The sequence below is a fragment of the Vanessa atalanta genome, chromosome 2, assembly GCF_905147765.1.
Source record: "Vanessa atalanta chromosome 2, ilVanAtal1.2, whole genome shotgun sequence".
NCBI lineage: Eukaryota > Metazoa > Arthropoda > Insecta > Lepidoptera > Nymphalidae > Vanessa > Vanessa atalanta.
In genome coordinates, this window is record NC_061872.1 from 10,511,809 (window position 1) to 10,538,385 (window position 26,577).

At 33.5% G+C, this 26,577-nt stretch overlaps 1 protein-coding gene across 5 annotated transcripts in view; it reads left to right on the top strand.

The window, feature by feature from the left end:
• Nucleotides 1-26,577, top strand: part of LOC125069305 (ras GTPase-activating protein raskol) — a 146,286-nt gene that overhangs the window by 32,821 nt on the left and 86,888 nt on the right. For all 5 annotated transcript variants that reach the window (XM_047678795.1, XM_047678754.1, XM_047678762.1 and 2 more), the window contains one exon: nt 25,155-25,276. In XM_047678795.1, coding sequence (XP_047534751.1) covers nt 25,155-25,276 — 122 coding nt within the window. The remainder of the gene's footprint in view (nt 1-25,154; nt 25,277-26,577) is intronic.

Consider the following 26,577-nt stretch of genomic DNA (forward strand, 5'->3'; position numbering starts at 1 on the left):
ATAACACAAGTGCTTTAGCTACTTACATTGGGATCAGAGTAATGTATGTGATGTTGTCCAATATTTATATTTATTATATATATTATAATAGTCTTTTTTTTTACACAAAGTAATTAGTACAATAAGAATACATTAAATTTACATTACGGATATTATTGCTTAACCTATAATAAAACTACTACTCTCGCTACAATGTCTACAAATAAAAATAATTAACATATTTTTTTAAAATAATTAAACCGTTATAAAAATAATAGAAAATGCACGAAAAAGTGAACAATACAACTTTTATAAATTTTTTGAGAACGGAATTTAAAACTTCCAAAAGGGGAACGTTTTGCAATGAAATTCTATTTAGAATTCAAATCTTTAAATTTATATCAAGAGGGCTTTATATTAAATGGCTTTGAAAAACATTTCAAATTTTAACTTTTGAGTTAGCATTGTAGTGTGTTGTGCACAAGAATTTAAGCATAAAGCACGCTCCCCCATCGCACTCAAATGAAAAAGATTTTCTGTTAAAAATGTTATGTGTATAAGATTCAAAGGTATTTTAATATTTTATAAAGTAATCTTTTATTTTTACTTATATATATCACCATCGTTGTAAACTTCAGTTCACGAGTTTTTTTTTTATGTTCAAGCGATTAAAGCATTTCAAATATCCTCAAGCTTTTAAAACATCGTAAACTCTTGTCTTTCAGTAAATTTAAAATTGTGCGTCATTTTTCACCTAATATTTTTATAACAGTAGATTAACACTCGCTCAGCTGTGGTACGCGTTTACTTTTCATCAAACCAAACCATTGAACCGAATTTGTCAAAATTTGTTATGAAGCAAGCTTTAACCTCAAGGACGTTTTGGACAAAGACAGCTTTTTAATGCCTAACACTTGACCAAATCTTTAAACGAGAGAAAAGTTGCGGGTTATAAACAGTATTATATGTACATAAGGTAACCGACCGTTGACTTATGCCGATTACAGTCAATCTCGTAACCCTATCAAACTATAATAACGAATGATCGCAATAGCAATGGAATGTTATTTTCTATGGGGAACCTATTACATTACAGTTAGAATAATAGAAAAATGTACTCTGCGAGTGATGACAAATAACAACATAATAAAACCAACGGAGCATTATTGCGGCGGTATTTGGTTTAATGGCGGCCAATTTGTGTGGGAAACAATACGAACATGGAATTGAGATTACGGTATATAATTAGACTATAATGATTTTGTACGTGGTTAAATTAATTCGGTGCCGTGTAAAAGATTCAAATTGTTTACGTCCGAATTTCATTTTATTTTAGTTTCAAATATTATATTAGTTGAATAACGTTATGTATGATGTTTACAAATATATTACATATTCCAATAGAGATGTAAGTAATATTTACCCGATAGTTTCCGATTAAAATACAAGGGGATTATTGATTCAAGTTGAGATAAGATTACGCCTCGGTAAGGTTTCTGATAAGGTCAAGGCAGTGTTTACATACCTACTACCCGATACCCCCCCCCCCCCCCCCCCCCTTAAACATGATGGTTGTGCAGAATTTGGTTACATTACCCCAGGAGGGTACCATCAGCGACTGCGGTGGAGAATCCCTCTCTGGGCATCCATGCTCAGGACATACACCACCTGAGCAGGGATGCCCAGGCTGCCCTCCGAATTCTGGGGGGGGCAATTTTGCGCTCGCCACTGTTCGGGGCAAGCGGAGCAGGCATCATAAGGCAACCCCTACCACCCTCACTGTGGACTTCTGCAACATAAGGGGACTCAACTCGAACTTGAACGCCGTCCACTTTCACCTTGAGACGGCGAAGCCGGCCTTGCTCTTTCTTACCGAGACTCAGATATCTTCTCCTGCCGATACGACTTTTCTTTCCTACCCCGGGTATAAATTGGAACATTCCTTTGTACCACGAGCTGGGGTGTGCGTTTACGTCAGAGATGATATCTGCTCTCGACGCCTCGGCAGCCTTGAAGGACAGGACCTATCAATTATCTGGCTGCGTGTAGATTGTGACGACCATCCGCGAATCTACGCTTGCCTTTATAGGTCCCATAGCGGTAATGCCGAAACCGACCGACTGGTTGAGCACGTCCAAATGGCTACAGATTCCGTACTGCAGCAGATCCCATCCGCAGAGATCGTTATTCTTGGCGATTTTAATGCCCACCATGCCGAATGGCTTGGATCGCGCACTACCGATCATGCGGGTAGATCTGTTCTCGACTTCGCTTTAGCATATGATTTGACACAACTAGTCCCCTCGCCAACGCGAATACCAGACGTGGAGGATCATACACCTTCCCTGTTGGACCTTCTGCTGACTTCCCATCCGGATGGCTACCAGGTTATCGTCGAACCCCCTCTGGGCTCGTCGGACCACTGTCTCGTCCGAAGTACAGTGCCGGTTGCGCGTTACTCACGACCTCGTTTCGTGGGCTGCCGCCGAGTGTGGCACTACAGGTCAGCAGATTGGGATGGGATGCGGTCCTTCTTTGCATCCTACCCATGGGGGCAGGTTTGTTTCTCGCCGGATGATCCGAGTGTTGTTGCTGACTCTGCTGCCGATGTGGTACTGCAGGGTATGGAACTATTCATTCCGTATTCTGCGGTCCCCATCGGTGGCAAGTCCCAGCCCTGGTTTGGTCGTTTCTGCAAAACGGCTTCACGCAGAAAATGGGAACGCTACCAAGACTGGGCTAACGCATCAGCGTCTCGTGATGTAAATACCAGCGCAATCAGAAAGGAATATAACTCTGCCTCTAGGTCCTTCAAAAACGTGATTGCTAAGGCGAAGACGGAGTACATTGGCAGAATTGGCGAGAGACTGGTGCGCCTCCCTTCAGGAACACGTGCGTTCTGGTCTCTCGCCAAGGCTGTCTTAGGGAATTTCTGTCAGCCTTCCTTACCATCTCTGCACAAGGACGGTGAGTCATTGGCCCATACAGCGAAGGAGAAGGCTGATCTTTTAGGCTCTCTCTTCGCAGCGAACTCGACTCTGGATGACCGAGGAAAGTCACCACCAACAATCCCGCGGTGTGATACCACGATGCCGGAGGTTAAATTCCGGCAAAGTGCAGTTCGTAAAGCACTTCTTTCCTTGGATATTCATAAGTCGAGTGGACCCGATGGCATCCCTCCAATCGTGCTACGGACTTGTGCTCCCGAGTTGGCGCCGGTCTTAACGCGTCTTTTCCGGCAATCCTATGCATTCGGCGTCGTCCCGAACTCCTGGAAGACTGCTTTGGTGCATCCGATCCCTAAAAAGGGCAACCGCTCAGACCCGTCCAATTATAGGCCTATAGCCATCACCTCCTTGTTCTCCAAGGTAATGGAGTCCATTATAAACTGCCAGCTCCTGCGGTACCTAGAGGAGTACCAGCTGATTAGCGACCGCCAGTACGGTTTCCGTCGGGGTCGCTCAGCCGGTGATCTTCTAGTTTACCTTACTCATAGATGGGCGGAAGCAGTTGAGAGCAAAGGGGAGGCATTAGCAGCCAGTCTGGACATAGCGAAGGCCTTCGATCGCGTGTGGCACAAAGCGCTTCTTTCGAAGCTTCCTTCCTATGGGCTTCCCGGGAAATTATGCAATTGGATTACCAGTTTTTTGGCAGATCGGAGCATCAAGGTCGTTGTCGACGGTGTATGCTCTGACTTAAAATTCGTCAATGCTGGTGTTCCACAAGGCTGCGTTCTATCACCCACTCTGTTTCTTCTGCATATCAATGACTTGTTGCAAATCAGTAACATTCATTGCTATGCAGACGACAGCACCGTAGACACCTCATACACCGGCCGTGCTAATATTTCTCGGGAAAACGTCGAAGAAAACCGGAACAAACTTGTATCTGAAATCGAGTCTTCGTTAAACAAAGTCTCGAACTGGGGTCGGCTAAACCTAGTTCACTTCAACCCCAAAAAGACGCAAGTTTGCGCGTTAACTGCTAAAAAAACACCATTTGTCGTATCTCCACGATTCGAGAACATTCCGTTAGCCGCTACAGCTAGTATCGGAATACTTGGCGTTGATGTTTCGAGTCTCGTTCAGTTCCGCGGTCAATTGGAAGGCAAAGCCAAATTGGCATCAAAAAAGCTTGGTGTGCTCAGCAAGGCAAGACAGTATTTCACGTCGGCCCATCGTCTAAGACTATACAAGGCGCAAATTCGGCCTCACATGGAATACTGCTCTCACCTCTGGGCGGGTGCTCCCCAGTACCAGCTCCTTCCATTTGACCGTATCCAACGTAGAGCGGCTCGAATTATCGACGATCAAGCCCTTTCCGATCTGCTTGATCCTTTGGCTTTGCGTAGAGATGTTGGATCGCTCTGCATCTTCTACAGAATTTATCACGGGGAATGTTCCGAGGAATTGTTCGAATTAATCCCGGCTGCTGAATTTCACCTTCGGACATCTCGTCAAAATTCCAAATATCACCCGCACCACCTAGATGTCCGAAAATCCACAACAGCGCGATTTTTAAGACATTTTCTGCCTCGCACAACCACTCTGTGGAACCAGCTTTCGCCGGCGGTTTTTCCGAACCGATACGACTTGGGAACCTTCAAGAAAAGAGCGTACTCTTTCCTGAAAGGCCGGCAACGCACCTGCAAGCCCCCCGGTGTTGCAGATGTCCATGGGCGGTGGTAGTCACTTTCCATCAGGTGAGCCTCCTGCTCGTTTGCCACCTTATGACATAAAAAAAAAAAAAAAAAAATACTTATTATTTATGTTAATAACACTTTTAGAAAGAAATAAAAAAACTTTTAAGTGGAAACAAAACGGTTTTGGAAAAATTATGAAATCAAAGTCAATTCTAATATTAAACTTATTAATATTGTTTAACGTTAATGTTTTTTTTTAATCCTATCTACTCTACCTCGTTTTTTAAGCAAACAAAACTAACATAAATCCAAAGCGAACGAACTACTCCACTGTAAGATATTTCTTGCTTTGCTTTATTAGCAGGACAAGGCTTATAAATAGTATTGAAGTTTATTTTGATTGCATAAGTATTCCCTTTATATTCTGAATGAGGTGCGGTCATTGGCACCAACGTTTGAATAGAAAGACGTGAGTTGTTGGTGAAATTTGTCGCTGTCCGAATAAAACATTTCGTCAAACAATGTTCGAAGTAGTAGCCGATATAATATATTGCTCGATATAAAATTCAATGATGTGTTATAAGTTAATAAGGTTTGTCATTATATTTTTATTAAGTAGGTGAAGCTTTAAGGCGATTAACTCAATTTCACTAGAGAATTTAGCAGTTTAATTTCTATTACAATTTCCTGTATCATTTAGGTGTGTCCACGATTATATTTCCATAGACGTATTTTATGATATTTTGGTTTGGCAGGAAACTAAAATAAAAAAACGTTCGGTATAATATAATCTTCTTTCCTTTAATGGATGAACAGCGTAGTCATCAGTAATATGTTTATGGTTGATGATTAATGTATTTAGTTAGGTGATAGACAAACTAAAATAAATTAATGATTCACACTCGCAGCCCTCTCTGGAAATCAATATTTTGGTCTTATTGTGCACAATACGAGCCAGTTACACAAGGCACTATCTGACCATAAAAACGACTTATATGTTATTTGAACAGTCCGTGAATTGAAATCGTTACCTAAGTCATACCAACTAACTGCAGTGCCTGTGTATTATATTATTAATTTTATTTAAATATATATGTATATTGTTTTATAGTAAACTGAAAATTAATATATTGTACACGTATTTTGCAAACGTATTTCATACTAGCTGTGCCTGCGACTTCGTGCGCGTTTGAATTTACCAAAAAAGTTATTGTTGTATCCTAAATTCACTTGGTGGTAGGGCCTTGTGCAAGCCCGTCTGGGTAGGTACCACCCACTCATCAGATATTCTACCGCCACATAACAGTACTCTGTATTGTTGTGTTCCGGTTGGAAGGGTGAGTGAGCCAGTGTAATTACAGGCACAAGGGACATAACATCTTAGTTCCCGAGGTTGGTGGCGCATAGGTGATGTAAGAAATGGTAAATATTTCTAACAGCGCTTTTGTCTGTGGGCGGTGGTGACCACTTACCATCAGGTGGCCCATATGCTCGTCCGCCAACCAATGCCATAAAAAATAAATATATTACATCAGCTATCTGCCAGTGAAAGTCCCGTCAAAATCGATCCAGCCGTTCCCCAGATTAGTCGGAATAGACAGACAAAAATTTGAAAAAATGTTATCTTGGTTTACGTACCGTGTATACATAAAAAGCGGTTATTTTAATATTACAAACAGACACTCCAATGTTATTATATGTATAGATATAAATCGGAGCTTCTTAGTTCTGCATTTCTAATTAAGAGTCGGAACTACTTCATATTCTACAATTGTAAATAACGAGACGGGGCGACAACCTATCGCTCACTGCTGTGTGTGGGGTCGTTTAGCAACCAACAAGTTTAATCATTCCCTATAAATTTATGTGATCAAAGAAGCACATCACTAGGTGTGTCCCTCTGTGTCGGTACCTCTCACTCTTCAATAACTCTACCGCCAAATGTTTGAATATATACTCAGTTTTGTTTTGGTAAGTATAAAACGAAATGGTAGGTATATTGACGGTATAAGGAGCTCTTTATATTTCTTGCAGTCTCAATGTCTATGAGCGAAGGTTGGACGATCACTTCTTTTTCATTACAGCATTTTCTTGACAGCATTCTAAAAAAATATTAAAATATCGAAAGAATAAGTAAAAATGTATTGTTATTTAAGTACACGGAACGCCTGGCATAGAAATACTAGAACTTATAACATTTTGTAAGTTGACAGTAATCTTAAATTACAGAAATCCTAGCTATAAAGCTACAGGCACATATTATATATTTATTTATAACTAGTTGTCGTCCGCGGTTTCGCTCACACTGATCGTAAGGTACTAAGGCATAAAAAAGTAGCCGTCCTTGCAGTTCAAGCTTGCTTCACACCAAATTTCATCAAAATCGGTTCAATGGTTTGGCCTTGAAAGAGCAACAGACAGACAGCTACTTTCTCATTTACAGTATTAGTATAGATTATAACAACTTTTTATACTCCTATTATTTTACGAGCAACAAAAATTATCAATAATCCATGTGACTCAATTAGAATTGAATTAAATGTAGGCAAATATGTTTATATATCAAGTTATAGAGAAGAAGATGTATCTTATATCTCACTTAACCTTATCTAGTTAGTTAATTAAAATTAAGCTATGATAATAAATTCTTAATCTACAGAAGATGCAGAGCGTTTTAGTATATATACCTAATATTATTAGTTGCTGTGCAGTTTTACCCGCGTTCAATTTAGACTATAGACGCGATAAGAGTGAAAATCATGTACTTGTAACTTATATAATCAAGTAACTAAATCAAATATATATTACTACGGTTCTGATTAACATCTAAACTAGAATCGAGCCGAAGGATAACACCTTTTGGTTGAAAACTCTTAATTGTTTTGTCTATAATGAATATCTGACCTTAACAATTGGACTTAAACAATGGCTAATAATATAGAGACTGGTTGATTTTATTTCGATAACTATTACGTTTCTTAACCTTAAGGTTAGGTAACTCAAGATTTCAAGGTTCACTTTAAGGTGTTTACGATCGTGAGAAAATTTAACATTACTGGTAGATCGAATCTAGTTTCTGTTTTATTTTAATTCAAGTATTATATAATTAACTTTAAAGTTTCGTTCTATGAATATTAAATCCAAATTTATGGGTCGATGGAATTGACACAGCTGGTGACGAATGTAATTGACAAGACCTTATCTTTTTGTTTTTATTTTTATTCCTTGAAGCCATCTGTGGCAGGAGACAAGTTTCAATTGGAAAAGTTCGCGTGCATTTTCAACTGGCAGTTGAATGCATTGTAAAAAAAGAATTTATAAAAAATGGACATTCCTCATACCAAATAAATAATTCGAGTTTAATGAAACAAGTACATATTCGAGAGGAGTCTGCAGCTCATGCGCACGCGCCGTACACCTGTACTGGTCACCCGCCGGACTGGTTCAATTCCCGGTTCGCTTCACACGTCTCTGACGTCACCTTTGTATAAGCTTCACTCTGTTTCTTGAAAATTCTATATGTACACTTCAACAAAATATTTAAAAATAATACCAATTTCTTATTAGGTAAGGCTTTAATGTCATGAAATTTGAATTTACAACACAAGTAAATTTTTGATCTATCTACATCTAAAACTTACAGTGTGTCTGAATGAATTCTTTTTTCAAATTTAAATAGTACCTTTGTACCTTTAAGTACCTTTGCGCTATAGCTGATTTAAAAGCGTGGACATAATACTTCTCGACTTAAAGGCATTTTTTTTTTTTAGCAGCCCGTAAATGTCCCACTGCTGGGATAAAGGCCTCCTCTCCCTTTGAGGAGAAGGTTTGGAGCATATTCCACCACGCTGCTCCAATGCGGGTTGGCGGAATACACATGTGGCAGAATTTACGTTGAAATTAGACACATGCAGGTTTCCTCACGATGTTTTCCTTCACCGCCGAGCACGAGATGAATTATAAACACAAATTAAGCACATGAAATTTCAGTGGTGCCTGCCTGGGTTTGAACCCGAAATCATCGGTTAAGATGCACGCGTTCTAGCCACTGGGCCATCTCGGCTCAAAGGCAGGATATAAAATATAAATTTGATTGTAATTAACTTACATAACCTTGTATCTTAAATGTTGACACAAGTAACAAATGATTTGCCGACTTTTCTCGGTTGAATCTTCATTCCGAACCGGTAGTAGCTTTACGTTTAATACAATTATGTAAAATGACTATTCAAAAGTGTTTGTAAAACACTACTCGAATAAGGTAGGTATATTTTTCTATAATGAATATTTGACCTTAACAATAATAAGGTAGGTATATTTTGATTTCGTTATATTATTAAAAATGTTCACAACCGGTATAGATATCGACTTGTTATAATCATACTGCCAACTACTACTATTAAACGAATCATTACTACTTCTACTTATGTATGATATGGAGGCTACTTCAGAGCTCCAGCTCTTTTCTGTTATTAATAATAACTAATTAAGATATCAATATTTGCGTTTTGCCACACCAAATTAGGACGCAGTTGGCAATGCAATTTATAATGTTGATTCACACAACCGAAATGACATCATTAGAGATAAAAATCCGCTTGCAAGTGTATTAAAATAATTAATTATAATGCATTAAATATGCAGTAAATCTTTTATAACCATCGTTTTCAATGTGAGAAAAGTTTCGAAACAAATATCACGACTATTACGGATTATTACGATTCAGCGCTAATGAAGGAAGAAAGAAACGTATTACAACGCAATTTAAAACAAACTGGCATTCTAACCGATGCAAAGATTAAAGATAATAATCTATTCTGCACCTAATGTTGCGCGTTTTAATGTTATTTTTATGTGTTCCTAGATAAACAACGCCTTCATTGTTATTTCTTAACCTTGTTGAGAGAACTACAATTGATAATGTGTTATAAATATGTCACTATTTTTACATAAGTATTGTTTAAATTGAAGACTCTAATAAGCACTTGTATAAAAAATAATATTAACAATAACTACTGTACGAATCATAACAAATTTAATAATGTTAGCAGCATTTTCCCGTTGAATCGCAAAGGATCGCGTTGGGCGATACATGAACCAGCCGACCTGTCAACAGTGAAGGCGATAAGGCTGGGTGCTGTATGATTTATAAAAGTAATACTTTTTCCACTATTGATCCAAGACCCTAGTGGTAAATTACATATTGAAATGGTATATTGCAGCGTAAACAACAAGCATCATTCTATATACTCCGCTACCATGGGAAATAGAAATATTTTATGTCCCTTATGATTGTACTAGCTCACTCACCTCTTAAACCGGAACACAGGCATATAAATTATTGCTTTTTGGGGGTAGTATAATCAATGAGTAGGACATAAACCAGACAGCTCTGCATGTGGCCCTACCACCAAGTCACCAAGTCTTACTTCATTTTTAATTAAAAAATTACGATTACAATCCTTTAACGTAAATTCAAAATAAAGTCTCCTTTCCGTATTCCAATTACTATTTAATTAACTTAAATTATTTTTAATTTGGACGAATAAAATGTATTTCCCAAGATAAAAAAAATGAATAGTTTTTTTTATATTAACAAGGAATGAATATCATGTCAAACATGATTAACATACTTCCTATCATTTTAAACAATACATAAAAAGTAACAACTCTTCTACTTTAGTAACATTAGTTTAGAGCCTCCAAACATATTTGCCATTAATTAAGGTCTTTTGCCATTGGTTACTTGCGAGCTTAAAACTGCCTCGCTAGCTTTTTTTAAGTATGAGAATATTTTTACTGTGTCACCAATAAGTTATAATAAAATTATATCTAATAACCCGTAATGTTTAGGAACCGATAGGGACTGCTTTACACAGGCAAAACTGTAAAAAATATCTCTAAAGTGTTTAATACTAAAACTCGCAGCTGAAACGGGACAGTCTCAATAATACCATATACGTACACCACTATATGTGACTCTCAACTGTAAATGCATACACATTTACCTTGATCGTATAAATACATTAGCTAATACACTTATATATGTTTTTTTATCACAACTATATTTTAATATAATTTTATTAAAGCGGCTACAATAACATAAAGTTTATTAAAATAAATGCAAATCAAAATTCAAAATAGCTACTGTACAAAATTGTAATCTCCTAGAATATGAACAACATTATATATATGTAAATGTATATGTTATCACATGAAAAAAAATAGTTGATAAATTACCCTTCTTAAAGCTAAACCAAGCGTTAAAACATATTTTATATTGAGAGTCAGATCGAACTTGTATATAAATTTGACATTTAAATCCAGTTTATATAATTTACATGCAGCAAGGATGAAGACAAATATTTGATATTCAATCAAAAAAGTTAACGACGGATGTAAATAGAATTCTCAATCGTAATCTTAAAAGGCGTCTGACAAGAAATGTTGGCTTTTGAATAATCTATCTTAATTATGAAATATTTAAAGAGATTTTTTTATAGTATCGGTAGACGGATGGGCAAATGGTATATAGCCGTCTCATAGTATATGTTCACCATCAGTATAGCACCAGAGACATTAGCTTAATAAGATATATTAAACACTCTTTACATTGTAAATGTACACCACCTTGGGAGCTAAGATGTTATTTCCCTTGTGTCTGTTACACTGGCTTACTCACCCTTTAGACTGGAATACAACCATACTAAGTATTGTTGTTTTGTGGTAGAATATCTGATTAATGGATGGTACCTACTCAGACGGGCTTGCACTAAGTAAATTTACATAAATTTAATTTGTTGAATTAATATCAAATAAATAGGCATAGGAACCGTTCATTGTGATATTGTTAATAATTATAAAGTGCAAGCAATCCCTAATGAAGGTGTCATGAATTCAACGTACAGCAATTTCAGGATAAAATGTAAATGAACTCACTTAGAACTAGGGTTATGTTTTATACGGGTTATATGTACCAACCTATACTCTGTTAAAATTGTTAATATCTAGAATATATTTATATTTTACCCAGTTATTTTGTATTACATAACAAATTACATTTTAACTTTAGTAACATATTATTACCATCGAAAAGAAATATTCACGCGCCTTACGTCACAAGAGCTAAGACACTTAATTCAAAATTTATTTCAAATGTTAATACATACTTAATAGTCTTATGCTGGCCTCTTTGAGAACGCCCCGTCCCCAATATTATCTGACGATTATGCTACCGCTTTTGAAATTCATTTAGTTCGTCAACACAAAAGGACTTAAGCCAAGTCAATTCTATTTAATGTCAGAGAATTCGTGACTTGAGCTGAGAACCGATTCATACATTTTAATTCCTATTGAGTCATATTGTCGCGCACATTTAGCTTTTGAATAGAGTTGTAATGGTTTTTTTTTCTTCCAAATTCCAAAGTATATAAAGTGACTTGGAATACATTTAACTTTTATCTGATCCCAATAATTAAATAGACGCTATTTTTAACTACGTTAATGTTATTTGTCAATGATTATCAATATTATAGCTTATCTACTAACAAGAACATTAAATTTGCTCTGGTCACTTCAATAGTCTTAAGCAAGTGAAACTTTAAAGTCCAAAACCGCTCTGCGTCTTCTGGTGTAAGATTTATATATGTATATTTTTCTTATTTATTTGATTAGTATAGTTTAGGATGAAGGCGAAATTATTTTTATATAATTATAAAGTTTTTTTTTTCATAATGTTTCTTATGATTTTTTTTTTATTTTTATTATAGAGCTTAGTCATCAATCTGTCTATATCGCTCTGTACTGTAAGCAGTTTACACAAATTTATTTTCTTAATTTTAGAATATTAATAACTAATTTATACAATTTTTTTGCTTCATATGATGTAGGAAATGCTAAAAAGCTTATACAGTGCGCAATAGTTAAAGTAATGCCCAAATCAACATTAATATCCTGTCTTAGGGACTCGCTCCGGCCGCATTCCAATAGAATATGGTAAATATCTTCGATTACACCGCATTCGGTGCAATTTGGGGAATTCACTTTCTTCATTAAGAAAGCAAAACAGTTTATTGGAAGGTGGCCGGAACGGAGTCTTAAAGCAACAATAAGATCACGGCGACTCAAATCACAATTATCAATCCACGGTATATTTAAGGGCTGAGGTTGCATCGTTCTGTACCATATACCTTTTTCTTTTGAACGTTCATCAAAGTACTCTTTCCATAAAAATGAACATTTTTCTTTTACTTTCCAAATTACATCAGAGAAATATGAGTCCAACGAAATCTTAACACCCTCCATACAAGCTTGCTTCGCAAAATTATCTACCATCTCATTGCCAGTTATTCCAACATGAGATGGTATCCATTGAATACAAACAGATTTAGATGCCTTGTTAAATTTATTCAATTGATCTAAAATTGTGTATGCTATCGATATACCTCTATAAGCTGAGGTACATTTTATTAGGTGCTGAAGAGCACTTTTAGAATCTGTAAATATTACAAAATTTTGGAAATCAATGGAATCAATATATGCCAATGCCTCAGAAATTGCTAACAGTTCTACAAACATAATACAGTGATTATTACTTAACTGAAATTTCATAGAATTATCTGTTTGTACATCATAAAAAGCCGCTCCAGAATTAATTAATTCTTTTGAGCCATCTGTAAATATTTGGTAATGGTTAATATAAACATTATTAATAAAGTGATAAACTAGTTCTCTAATTTCGGTTAGGTCGTATTTATTTTTTGATTTTTTTAATGTAGGAATATTACATTTGATAAATTTCTTCACATCTATGTTACTAACCCACGTTTCTAAAGAAAACATTTCTAATTGATAAGTATATTGAATGGAAATGGACTGTAATTCTGTATGGGTGACAATTAGTGCAGGTTTTCGTTTATTAGACCAATAACTTTGATTTGAATTCGAATTAACCATTTTATTAAGTAAATCAATAACTTTATTATTTTTGATAGATTTAGATTTAAGCCAAAACTTCCCAGCCAAAAAACGTCTACGAACAAATAAGGGTTGTAAACAGAGTTCACTCTCCATGACGTGCACAGGAGTCGACTTTATAAATCCACCTATAATTCGCATAGCTTGATTTTGCAATACATCTAGTTTTTTTAGTTTATTCTGGGCTGCATTGGCATATAGAAAGCTGGCATAATCAATTCTACTACGAATTAACGAAGTATACAAGCGTCTTAAGTGTTTTGGGTGCACACCCCAATCTGGTCCAGCCAAAACTTTAAAAGCATTCAGAATTTTTAAAACTTTATTGACAATCTCATGTATATGCTTGCTCCAACGTAATGACCGATCCAACTACAGCCCTAAATATTTCACATTTTCAACACATTCTAAAATGTAATTATCTACTTTTAAACTTATTTCATTTGCTCTTCTTCCTTTAGAGAACAAACATATTTTACTTTTGTTAGGGGAAACATCAAGCCCTATCATATTAATTTGTACAATAAATTTATCTATCGCTACTTGTAGGTCTATTTGAGCCTTACGAATATTTTTATTTGACGTATAAATGACAAAATCGTTAGCAAATTGAGAAATTAAAATAGAATCACTATAAATTGGACGACAAACATGGATAGTTACTATATTAAACAATAAGGGCGACAAAGGATCGCCTTGAGCTAATCCTAAAGAGGTATATCTACAATGTTCAGAATTATAGATATAAACTTTAAGCCGACGTTCACTGAGAAAATTCCAAAGATAATTACATATTTTTAAGCCAACTCCAAATTCATGCAGTACGTTTAGTTTCTTGTGATTTGAATATCTTTTTATTTTGGCAATATTAAAACAGTTTCAGGGGTCTTCGTAATAAAAGTTTACTTAAGCTATAATTTTGTATATAAGATTTATAAATTTTGTGTTCAGCTTTTCTTATCAAACATTAATGACAATTAAAATATCTGAAAGTTTAAAAAACAATCTTAAAATCGAATTAATATTAAATTATGTGAACTGTTAACAAAGTTACAGTTATACACATTTAGTTAATATACAAAACTTAAACGTTTAGCTCTTTTACTTATTACGTTACCACATTCATTATCATTTGAAATACAAAATTTTATTATTAAAAGAAATCTTTTAGATCAATTCTTATAAATCATAGTATTGATTCATTTCAATTCAAAATGCAAAGGAAGTTGTTTTTACTTCATGGAAATATGTAGATGTCGCGCGTGCCCGTGCATTCGGATATCCGTACGGCGGCGTACCTCCTGCCGCACAAACATCAATAGAGAAAGTTTAATCTTTTCCTGTCTAACATCTTCGTCTTGTAACAGTCATTACGTAACTTGTGATGGGAACTGTTAAATGTTCTTCGGTTCGTTGTGTCATTAGTACGCAGTTCTATAACAGACATCGAAATATCACTTGGTACAATTACATAGAGACCACATAACAACAATAATTATTATTTTATTTTCACGTATTGCATGGAGTTTTAACAAATTTCATTATCGACTATTCGAAAGTTACAACAAAATTTGTAATAAAATTTCATGTATAGTTATGAAATAATTATCTTTTTCTATGAGTGTATTCTATATATGCAACGTTGGCACAATGGCTTAAGGTTTAACTAGCCACAATAATCGGCTTGAAGTCGAAGGGTTTCCATAACAATTACATCAGCCATCGAGAATCTTTGTGTTGTTTGTTATCGCTCTTCATATGATTCCTAGGTAATAAGAGCATGTTTCTGTATTGCTTACACTTGTGTTATGCATTCCATTTCATTCAAGTAATGATTCATACATTTTCAATGAATATTCACATGTTTTATGAGGCGGAGCGAAGAGTTAAGTTCAACGGTGTGAGTCAATTGAAGAACAGATTGAAAAAAAAAACTGAAAGGAAAATGTAAATTGATGTTCTTAGCCATAAATTATATACGTGTTGTTAATTGACGTTAAATATAATTAATAATTATCATGATTTTGATATTAAGCTACTTTTAGCGCTTTCTTCTTTTATGAGAGTAAATTACAAAGTCGTAATTAAAAGTAACATTGTTGATGTAAAAGGGTCACTTGTACTTTGTCGAATGCGTTTTAAATTTCCCTAAAGGTAATATGAGTAGTTAAATATTTGTTTGTGAGAAATTATCCAATGGCTGAATGTTAAAGTCAATCTTATCTAAAATCTCTAGATGTAATATCGATATTTTGTTAGATATGTAGACTCTTACAATAATAAATCAATGGATTGTAATTTTTTTCAATATCTCTTAAAATCGGTTCTTAAATTAGGGATTCAATAATCAAAATTTCAATTTATGACTCCATAACCTGCCGACAAGCTTTGATTTTAAATGTATTTTATTTTATTTTCACGATTGACATATTTCTGTATTTTAATAGTAGTGTAACATTTCAATTTCGTTATAAGGACCCAAATTGAAGATCCCTCTTTTAGTGCTAATCGATATGGAATCTCGGATTGCAGGTATAATGATTTTGTCTGTTAATTGGATGAAATATTTTTTAACAGATTATAACGATTCGTTGAATGAATAATAAAAATCTATACTGGATTTAATGTATTAAAGTATATTTAAAGGTTTTTATAAGCAAAACGTGCTCTATCCGTAATTGAGAGTTAAGAAGTGCCTTGAAGCAGTCGTCGGTTGTTGACCCAATTGACCTAATATTTTATCAAGTACACCAATATAGGCTTACTGAAATTTGATCAACGCCCTTGCTATAAATTATATGAGTTCATAAGCGTTCTAGTAAAGGGCCACTTAATATTTTAATGTCTACATTTTATCTATTTCAATCCAACCGCTGTCAAGAATAATCATAATTCATTCGGTTGTGTACATTGTGTATTAGGAGTGGTACCGAGTTAATTGTGTCAAATTGTATCGCTTTCTCGACGTTTGTCGCGGGCCCTGTTGTGCTGGATGTTGCGCCTACGCTTTATGAAAATTTTACAAGTACTATGAATGTAGGTACATGAACTATTACACATTATACAATATAATATGTTGTTATTGTTATATGACTTACATTATGATTACTTTGTGCAATATATTATTTATCTTTATAAATAGATACATCATTGAATATATCGTCCAAAAATAAGTTATTCTACTACCAAATATCAATACTATGCAGAGCTATATAGTATGGATTGGAAGGGTAAGGGTATGTTACAGTGACAAATTTTATAACAGCTTATACGACTTAAGGCCATATAAACAATGGTTAATACTCCTCACTAAGTCAAGTGCATTGAAGTGAATTTCTTCCAGGTCACAAATTTTCCTAACTACCTTATGAGTTACCATCAATATAATTTAACGAATAATTTTTTTTCACATTAATAAGAAAGTAAAATTGAATGGCTACAGACATGAATTTTCTTAGATAAAAGTACGTATGACGGCTACGTTGATAGAATGCAATATATTACGCGTAGCCGTTATTTCGATAAAAGTGTGGAGCCGTCTAGTGCGACCCATCTCTATTAAGTGTGTTATTTATATTCAATGCACGAAAATCACGCACGATGACGACCATACTTGGATTTATAGTCTGGTAACTTCTGTAAAACATATTTTTACACTTGAGCCGTCCGAGCGTTTACATCATTTCCAATACGCGGCGGGTAATACTAGGTACTACTTTATATTATATGTTTATTAGTGTTAGATATGATGTGACTATTGTATATGATCTTATTTCGAAATTTTAAAATTTTCATTCAGTTTTAAATTGATTTCAAAACCACTAGCGAATAATCGACTTAAATACAAAAAACCTTATACCAGTAAAATATATGCGAATACATTCACTCGAGAAAGCTAAATAACAACATTTTCTTTTTTTTTTTTTAATAAGAAATATTACTCGAAGACATTGTCGATTGTGAAATGAAATGACTTCAGCAATGCCCTTTTTTTATTGCACCGGCTTTACTTCGAGGGTGATGTCATTTATATTCAGAGAATATATTATATCCGTAAGGGAGACATATTCCTAAGGGTGGATTCGTCACTAGATTCTTTAAACGACGTCGTCGCATTTGAGTAATACTTTTACAAAAGCTTGCCAATATTCAATATAAAAACTATAAGACTTATTTATTACTAAAAAATCAATTAGATTGTTTATTTATTTAGATAACAAAAACCATAACTACATTACAGTATTTTGTTAAATAATATAGTATAATGTAAAATATGTCTAGTGTCAATATTTATCAATCGTGGTAATGTATTAAGACAAGCTCTAACAAATCAATATTAGAATCAGTCAGTTGAGAAGCGTACAGTTACTTGTGATACGAATACTGTCGCCCACGCAGCAATCACTCGGCAGGAAGCCACAATACATATCATGCATATTGTTCTCCAAGCATGAAAGAGTTACAAAAGACGCCATGTTTAATTTAAATACCATAATTGAATGGATAAATTCCGACCACGCTTTGCCGCTTGAGGTTGAATTGGCCGTTATATTCTCACGATGTTACTGATCTAGTTCAATGTCAGTGTAATTTGGCATATAGATGCTATATCACTAATGTGGTAAATATGTATTCCAATCTAGATGAAGCAACAAGATAAGACACCGTTAAGTGTAATTTAGAATGTTCTTATGGTAATAAAAATGTGATTATTATAGCATTCCTCGTTATACTATGGTTGTGATATGTATGCATATTATAATTATGTTATGCCTCTAAACGGCCTTTATTGTTGGTCGACGAGTGACCTTTAGTTTTACCCTGTCTAGGGATCGTGCAGGAATACATTGAACTTTTTACTTTTTTGTTAAAGACTTGCTCTACCATTATGGCGTGCAGAAAAACAAGTATTATTAAGTAATATATAGAATTATGAAATTGATTCTACATAATCGTATAAAGATACACTTGACTTGCAAGATTGTAGTATACAGGTATATTATAACGATTAATTTAGTAATGTATAATAATATACCACATTCTAAATGTAATAAAGATTGCGTTAGTTAAACATATTTTATTAATGTACATCGCTTATATCTATTTTTATTAAATTTATTTAATTGACAAAAGAACGAATAGACGTTCGAGAATATTTTTTTATGCTGTAACTTATATTTATAATAAAACAGTAACGGTTATATAAAATTATTAATATAAATGAAATGAAATAAATGTAATATTAAAGGTACATTTGGTTGTACAATATAATATGTATAAAAATAAATCGACTTCAATCAGTTATATCCGTTAACTGTATCGCAATTACTTTAACAGCGTGCTAGTTTCCTTACTTTAATTATAATATGCGAAACTTGACAACTAGGCCTTGTATGAGCACTGGCTTATTTCGCGTTAATGAAATGTCTCGGCTGAGTATTGCAACCCGCGGCCGGCGACTGCATACTTCCTAGCAATTAATAAATATAAAAATGTGCATTCTCTCCTGACAATTGCTGTTATCATTGCCCACAGGAGCCAGGGTCGCCAGTAATAAATTATGGATTTATAAATATGCAACACCATAATCGAAATACATAAAGTGTTATAAAACTTGATTTAAACGATGCTTTCTTTACTTTCTTATTCTTGATAAGTTTCATAAATATCTATAATAGTTTCTAAAATACCTCCCAGTGAAGTCTAGGATCTAGAAGCTAGCTTATTTTATTAGGCGTCGTAATACGTACCCAAGAGGGCATTGTCTGGCAATGTCCGTCAAAGAGGGAATGGATGGCGAGCTTAACAGCGTAATGTGTTGTAATACGTGTCCGTATGTATACATAATTGCTATTATTAATTGCATACTATTGTAAATGTCAACATATCATGTGATGATAATAGTTCCACAGCTGTTTATATCAATTTAAATGTTTGTAAATGTATCGATGCTATTGAATTTCTCGACAAGTGAAGTTGGTTAAAAGTTTTTCAGAAGATTTCTTGTCTTGTAAAGTTCGAAGTTAAAATTCGTGCAGACGTATTCAAATATTCATAATTTATTCAATGTTTTAAAATATGTATATTAGTCCATTATGGTGTCGATTACAAAGATTTTTATTTGAATAAATTAGAATTTAGACTATTTTTACCAATACTTTTAATACTAGCTACGAGACCGGATAATAGCTAGGATTGAGAGACATTGCTGTATTCGTGTAGCTGATTAAATCTGGGTGATACGTTGCCAAATCCAATATTACTCCGTGTAAACCTATGTCGTGCGGGATATCTGTTTACAACGACTTAAATGTGGAAATAAATTAATTTTATGTTTACTATATGTAATAACATATGTAAATCAACATATTTATTATGCAGGATTTAGTTTGATTTCGTAAGTAACGGAGCGAAATATAACGACAAAAATAATACGCACTAAAAAAAACATGGACTCATAAGCCCGAACAAATAATTATGAATCTACAACATACTTTTCTTTTATTCAGTATTTTACGTTTTTTTTAATTCTATTAAGCGCAGAAACTGATTTTGTTATACCGATTGTTACGGGGATGATAATGATACTTTATTTCATTGAATACTTGATTAAATTTGAATTTGATGCGCATTTCAAGTGGCGGCAAGTCTTTAACCTATCACATCCCGCCGCCGCATCCGCAGAGCCACACATAAACTTATTATAAGAGAGACGGGTATTTCTCGTTCGTATGAAGACTTGTAAACCGTTCTTTAACTAGGCTCTAAGCATTAAATTCTAGGATGTAGCCGGTTTTGTAAAGATCGTTTGCAGGAAGGAAACATTTATGTGCTAAAACCAAGTCTTTAGGTATAAGTTATAGTATTTCACATAATTTTCAAATAAATATAGGTAATTTATAGAAATACATATATTTTTTAAAGATGATAACATTTTTTTTGTTTTAATTAATATAGTTGTGTTTCTTTGGATTCCTTTTTTTGCTCATTAAATATGATTATAAAGAAAATTGTTTTTACATTTTTCAATGAATTTGTAATAATTGTTTATGAAGGATGTATGTATAATGACGGCAAAGATAACAAGCTCATGTTTCGTAGTGTAAAGCGGAACGCCTGACCGTCTCGGAGATGGACCTCGATTGCTCTCATCGCCTCAGCGGGATGCATTTTATGCCTGTTTAATGAACTATAATAATACTCCGTATGCCTACAATTTAATGTACATAAAATTGTACGTTAGATCTTAAAGGTTTCTTTTTAATACTTTAAAACGATTATTATTGAACGGGTACAAACCAAAAGAGTTTAGACATAGTGCCCTTTCCACAACTTTCGTAAAGTAAGTAATTGTGTTCATTGTAGATACTTCATGTCCTCATCAGTACATACATTGTGGTCACTAAACTGCGTAATTGGTGAATTAAATCTAAAGCTAAATTTAAATTTACATATCCGTTTCGTTGCCTTACAGAGTATGGTTTAAACAACAACATCTTGTGACATTTTTACTATTATTAACTTTCTATTATAAGTTATTTAACGACTTTTTTATATTCGGGACGATTTTTGAAGATTATATAGAGTATGATTTTTTTGTTATTAGGATATACGTATGTGTGAATGTTGTATAAGCATGTACGTGAATGTGTTTATGTCCGTGATGGTTTCTTGCATGTCTTATTGAGTTTCGATTCGAAACCAATTTAGTCCCACTCGTAATTGTATATTGATCATCTGATTAAGTTTCCAATACAAAAGTATCAGGCGATTATTTTTACCTGGGTATAATCAGCATCAGTAGGCAAATTAGTACATTTTTTTTAAATCATGAAGCTAGCGAATCGTTTTGTTTTAAGATAAAGTTTGTTCCTAAAAGAACAGAATTAAGATAACGCAGCTTGATTATGTAAGAATATAATAAAGTAACGGTTCGGTGCAAACTATGGTTTTGGAGAAGTTTTTTTTGTAAGGGTTACAAAGTATTTAAAAGATAAGTGTATTCGAAAACGTTGAGCTTTCTTCTGCTGATGGTATCGTGAGTCAGTGTTTAATAGATTAAATGGAACGCATTAATCCACGTTGCAACGTGCGGCGTCGCGTCAACGACTTTTATTAGCTGAATAAGTGCTCCAATTGCCGCCATTGTTCTCATGTGTGTCTGTATGTTTCTGGGTATTCATACACATTAAGGGCATAGGTTTTTAATTGATATTTATAAATAAATATTGTTATATTCATCAATTATATGCAACCTGGGCTAACGTTTAAATAAATAAATTATATACATTTGAAGATTTTTCAATATTCTGAATAACGACGAATAATAATATAAAATATAATTTAATGTATAATTAATTATTTTCGGCACTTTTATTCTAAATTGTGTTTAATATTTTAAATTTTTATCGAGACACTCATACTTTTACAGATTCAATAAAAAAGTTATTAGCGGTAGAGATAATTAAAACTCACTCAATAAATTGTATAGTAATTTTATATCAGTCTAATAATTTTATAATAATTAGTATTAATTAAATTATTAATAACTGAATTTTTTTCTTGTTAAAGAAAAAAAACAGATATTATAAAAAATGGAATATATTAAAATCGATCAAGTTTGTAATATATATATGTAATTATATATTTGTAATATATAATATGGTGAGTCAGTGTTATAACGAGGACATAATCTGTTATGGAATTAGTACACAAGATTCGTTTGTAGAGTCATATTTTATAGACAGACAATTACTTATTATTATAAATTAGACGCTGAGGTAATATTCTTGGTCCTTAGATAATATTTAAACATTCGCGTGATTACCTACTTGTCAACATTTGTCTTTCTTGGAAGAGACTTTACCGCCTATTTCTCTCATCGGCAATACATATATACTAATATTAGAAGGATACAGAGAAACAAGTCCCTGTTAAAGATGAAGGTATCTGCGGTAAGGATGTGACTTATTCCTACAATTAGGTAACACGTCATCAGATAGCAACGCAGGTTACATATCGGCTTGTTGAAACAACTTAAACCTTAATAGAAAATAATTAAAATGTTTGGCAATTCGCGTATTTCAAAACAATCAGGTATGCATTTTGGTGTAAAATTTATTACCAATATCCTATCGACTTGTAATGCCGATGCAATCGTCCAATCGTACAGAGCCTTCTTGTTTTTTCATTCGTCGCAGCCTTGAGGTTCCACTGACCGCAACTAGGTTTAAATAACTGTAGAACCGTCGTCCGTTTCACAAAGCGGAATATTTCGAATGTACGCAACAAGGGCTTATTATAATTTTGTCTATGGCTCGACAATAAACGACGAGTTCGCATTTCACACCTTGTTTCGTTAGCATTATCGTTTGCAATAAATGCAACATTGTACCGTGGTACCTATTCATAGTTGAATTTGGATTGGTTTGCCTCTAACATATTTACTGCGTGCGCAATAAACGCAATATGTAAAAACGTCTGCGCATATGCATTGAAAAGAATTGGTAACAATTATTGTTCCCCTTGTATAGACACAAGGCGTCAAGGCCTTTGTGTATTAACTCCTATAAATACGGGTATATGGTACAGGAAAGTTGTGCTTTATCGCCATATAAGGGACAACAATTGGTATCAACTAGCAATCTCTATACCTTATTAGAGTAAAGCGGTATTGGTATTTTCTCTGGTAGAATTTACCAAATAATTGTTCACATATTTATACATACTAGCCCATTGGTCGATATTCGACAGTAATTTATTGCTAATGAAATATAAGATGCGTTGATTCGAAAGATACTTAGGAAAAAGGAGGCTCAACTGGACGATACCTTGACCCTTCTACAATAAAACACAAATGTAAAAAAAAAACATTGATTTTCGTCTTTGACATGACGTGTGTTATCATTGGCAATATGAACGTAAACTATGAATGTTTCATATTAAATACTATGTAGATAAACGTATGTGTTAAACATATTGTAGTTTGTGTAGTTTGTTTGCCATATTTTTTTTATTCTAATGCATTTCTAAGATTTATTTTTTTAAATATTAGTTTCCTGCACAAGGAGTGCTCTACATAAAGTTTAATAGTGACAAATTTCTAAAAACCTCCGTCCGCTTCTTTTTGGTAAAAATGGGTTACAAAGTTATTGCTTTACGTATTCATATATAGATATAGATAACATACTTAATCCAACGAATATTATGAGTGGATATTTGTTACTTAATCACGCAATAATCAATAAAATAGCTATAAGATTTTGGATAAAATTAGGGAAATGAAATACGTGGGGTTAGCCGATGGTAAAGCTAAACACTATACAGATGAGATATATGCAATATTTTAGCAGCATATATATAGATGTCTATCATTAAATTCGTATATTTGTTTTCGCTTGATTATTAAATTAAAATGTTGTGACTTATTATAACATAAAATTGATCGCGAGTAAAGACAGAAAGAGCAGGTAAAATTACATATATAAATTACCTCTATCGTTCCACATACCTACTTCGTTAAATTATCGTTATAAATTAGTTATTATGTAATTGACTTATAACACAAATTATTGTAATCTCCATGTACCGTATTAGATGTTAGTATAAAACATTATACTACATCGTAAGAACACCTGTTACTTTGCTATAAGTGCAATTAAATTATATAAGAAAATAGGTTAAGTCGATTAGACTTAATAGCTTTTCAATTATATATTTATATTATATAGGCTCTGGTAATGAGTTAATATAACAGTTACACACAATGTCTCAGTGACATTTAATTTCCCTACTCTCGGTGGGCTATTTGCATGTATTGAGTCGTAAATAGTAAAAGCTCATCTCTGTCATATTATAATCATTGGTTTGATAATAATTGTAATAACTGTAATGTTTACATTTATTTAACTCTATAATTAAATATATATATATATATATATATATTAGAAGCCGAGATGACACAGTGGTTAGAACGCGTGCATCTTAACCGATGATTTCGGGTTCAAATCCAGGCAAGCACCACTGAATTTTCATGTGGGTAATTTGTGTTTATAATTCATCTCGAGCTCGGCGGTGAAGGAAAACATTGTGAGGAAACCTGCATGTGCCTAATTTCGACGAAATTCTGCCACATGTTTATTCTACGGAACAGCGTGGTAGAATATGCTCCAAACCTTCTCCATAAAGGGAGAAGAGGCCTTAGCCCAGCAGTGGGAAATTTACAGGCTATTAATGTCATGTAAAAATATGTATAAAATTGAAACGGATAATTGCGAGTCTTGTTTTGCGACAATAACTTCGGGAATTGTAATGTTACTTGTTTCAGTTTGTTCTAAGAGAGATTAGGATTATTTTTATCATCATATAATAATATGTATATTATAACCTGCAAGCAAACGAAGTTGTAGACACATAGCTTGTATTTTAGAATTTATTTATACAATTATTCGTATAAACACATATAATTAGCCCGTCGTGTTCATTGGTTTATTTAACAGCTCAATTAAAAAATAATCATATAAATTTTAATTAATTCTCTATTTTTATTTAATTTCAGATGTAGCGACAAGTGCGGTTAGTGGTGCCGTTGTTGGTGTGCCTCCTTCTTGGGAGCCATTCTACTGTGTCCTGCAGCAAGACCGACGGACACTTACAGCATACACTAGTGAAGAGTTAGCTGTAAGTATGCCAGACAGCTCTATACAACCTTTATTATAATTCTAACATCCTGCTATTTCGATTTATTGCCGATCAACATTTCATTCAAATAATTATTCAAAATTCCAAGATAGACGTTATTTTTTATAGTTATACGGTTATTGTTTGATATTTTGTAATCAATATCATAAAGCCGGACATAGTAACGTAATTATATCTGACATCAATAGAGCGTAACGGATTTACTAGAGCTGTTTCAATCAAATGTGGAACTTTGTCGGTTGAAAAATTTTTTTGCACGATTTGTTCATTCATACGAATACATTTGCAATTACAATTAGCGCAAGGACGTCGTGATACAAATAATGATCATCATTTCATCATCATCACTTTTGACTGAAAACTTACAAAATAGCCAATGCATCGCACGGAACATTGAATATTGAGCAGACATTGTTAATTGTTTTTGTCTATAAATTTGAGCTATATTAGGTCAACGGTTCCGCTTTCCTGGTCTTTGAGGTAATTTATCTTTTACTTGAAACTCTCGATTTTCACTTGTTGCAAAAACTTTCAAAGAAATAGAATAAAATTTACGGATTACGAGCAGTCTGTAAAAAGTACATTGTGTTGTGTTCCAATCCGTTATATATATGAGCCCAGATCCATTTTATTCTGAACTTTTAAACATACTTGAAAAACTGACATAAAACTTATATATTTACTTAAAAAATCAATACCTTATAGATATTAGACTTATCAGTAAACACTGCTGCTTCGTATGAAATAATAAAAAAAAATGCTTATTATATGATTTATTTGTGTATTATTATTATTATGTAAGCATAATATTTTAGATATCTTTTCGAATAGTATTCCTAAAAAGCTATGTAAAATTTTACATAAAACTTATACGTTAAATACCATTTAATCATTATTTAAGTCGATACATGATTAAATATGAACGCAAAAATCATAGACAACTTTTATTTACTATAACGGTAATTATGCTAACGTTTTTTTATCTGTGGTAATCCAAAAGATCATTGACTTAGTTTTTTAAATTATACAAAGTGACTATGACAAAATGTCCGCTCCTATATCAGTGAATCGCGTGCACGTGTTGCGTAGCGTTTAGAACTGATTTCACCATAACTATACTTTTAGATAATTATTAGCAGATGAATATCATAAAAACGTCCACCGTTTATTCAAAACCAGTGCTCACGTCATACTATAATTTTTAAATGATATATCTTCGGAGTCATATTTAAGAAAATTTGTGCGACATTTTAGCATGAGTAATAATTTCCTTTTTAATA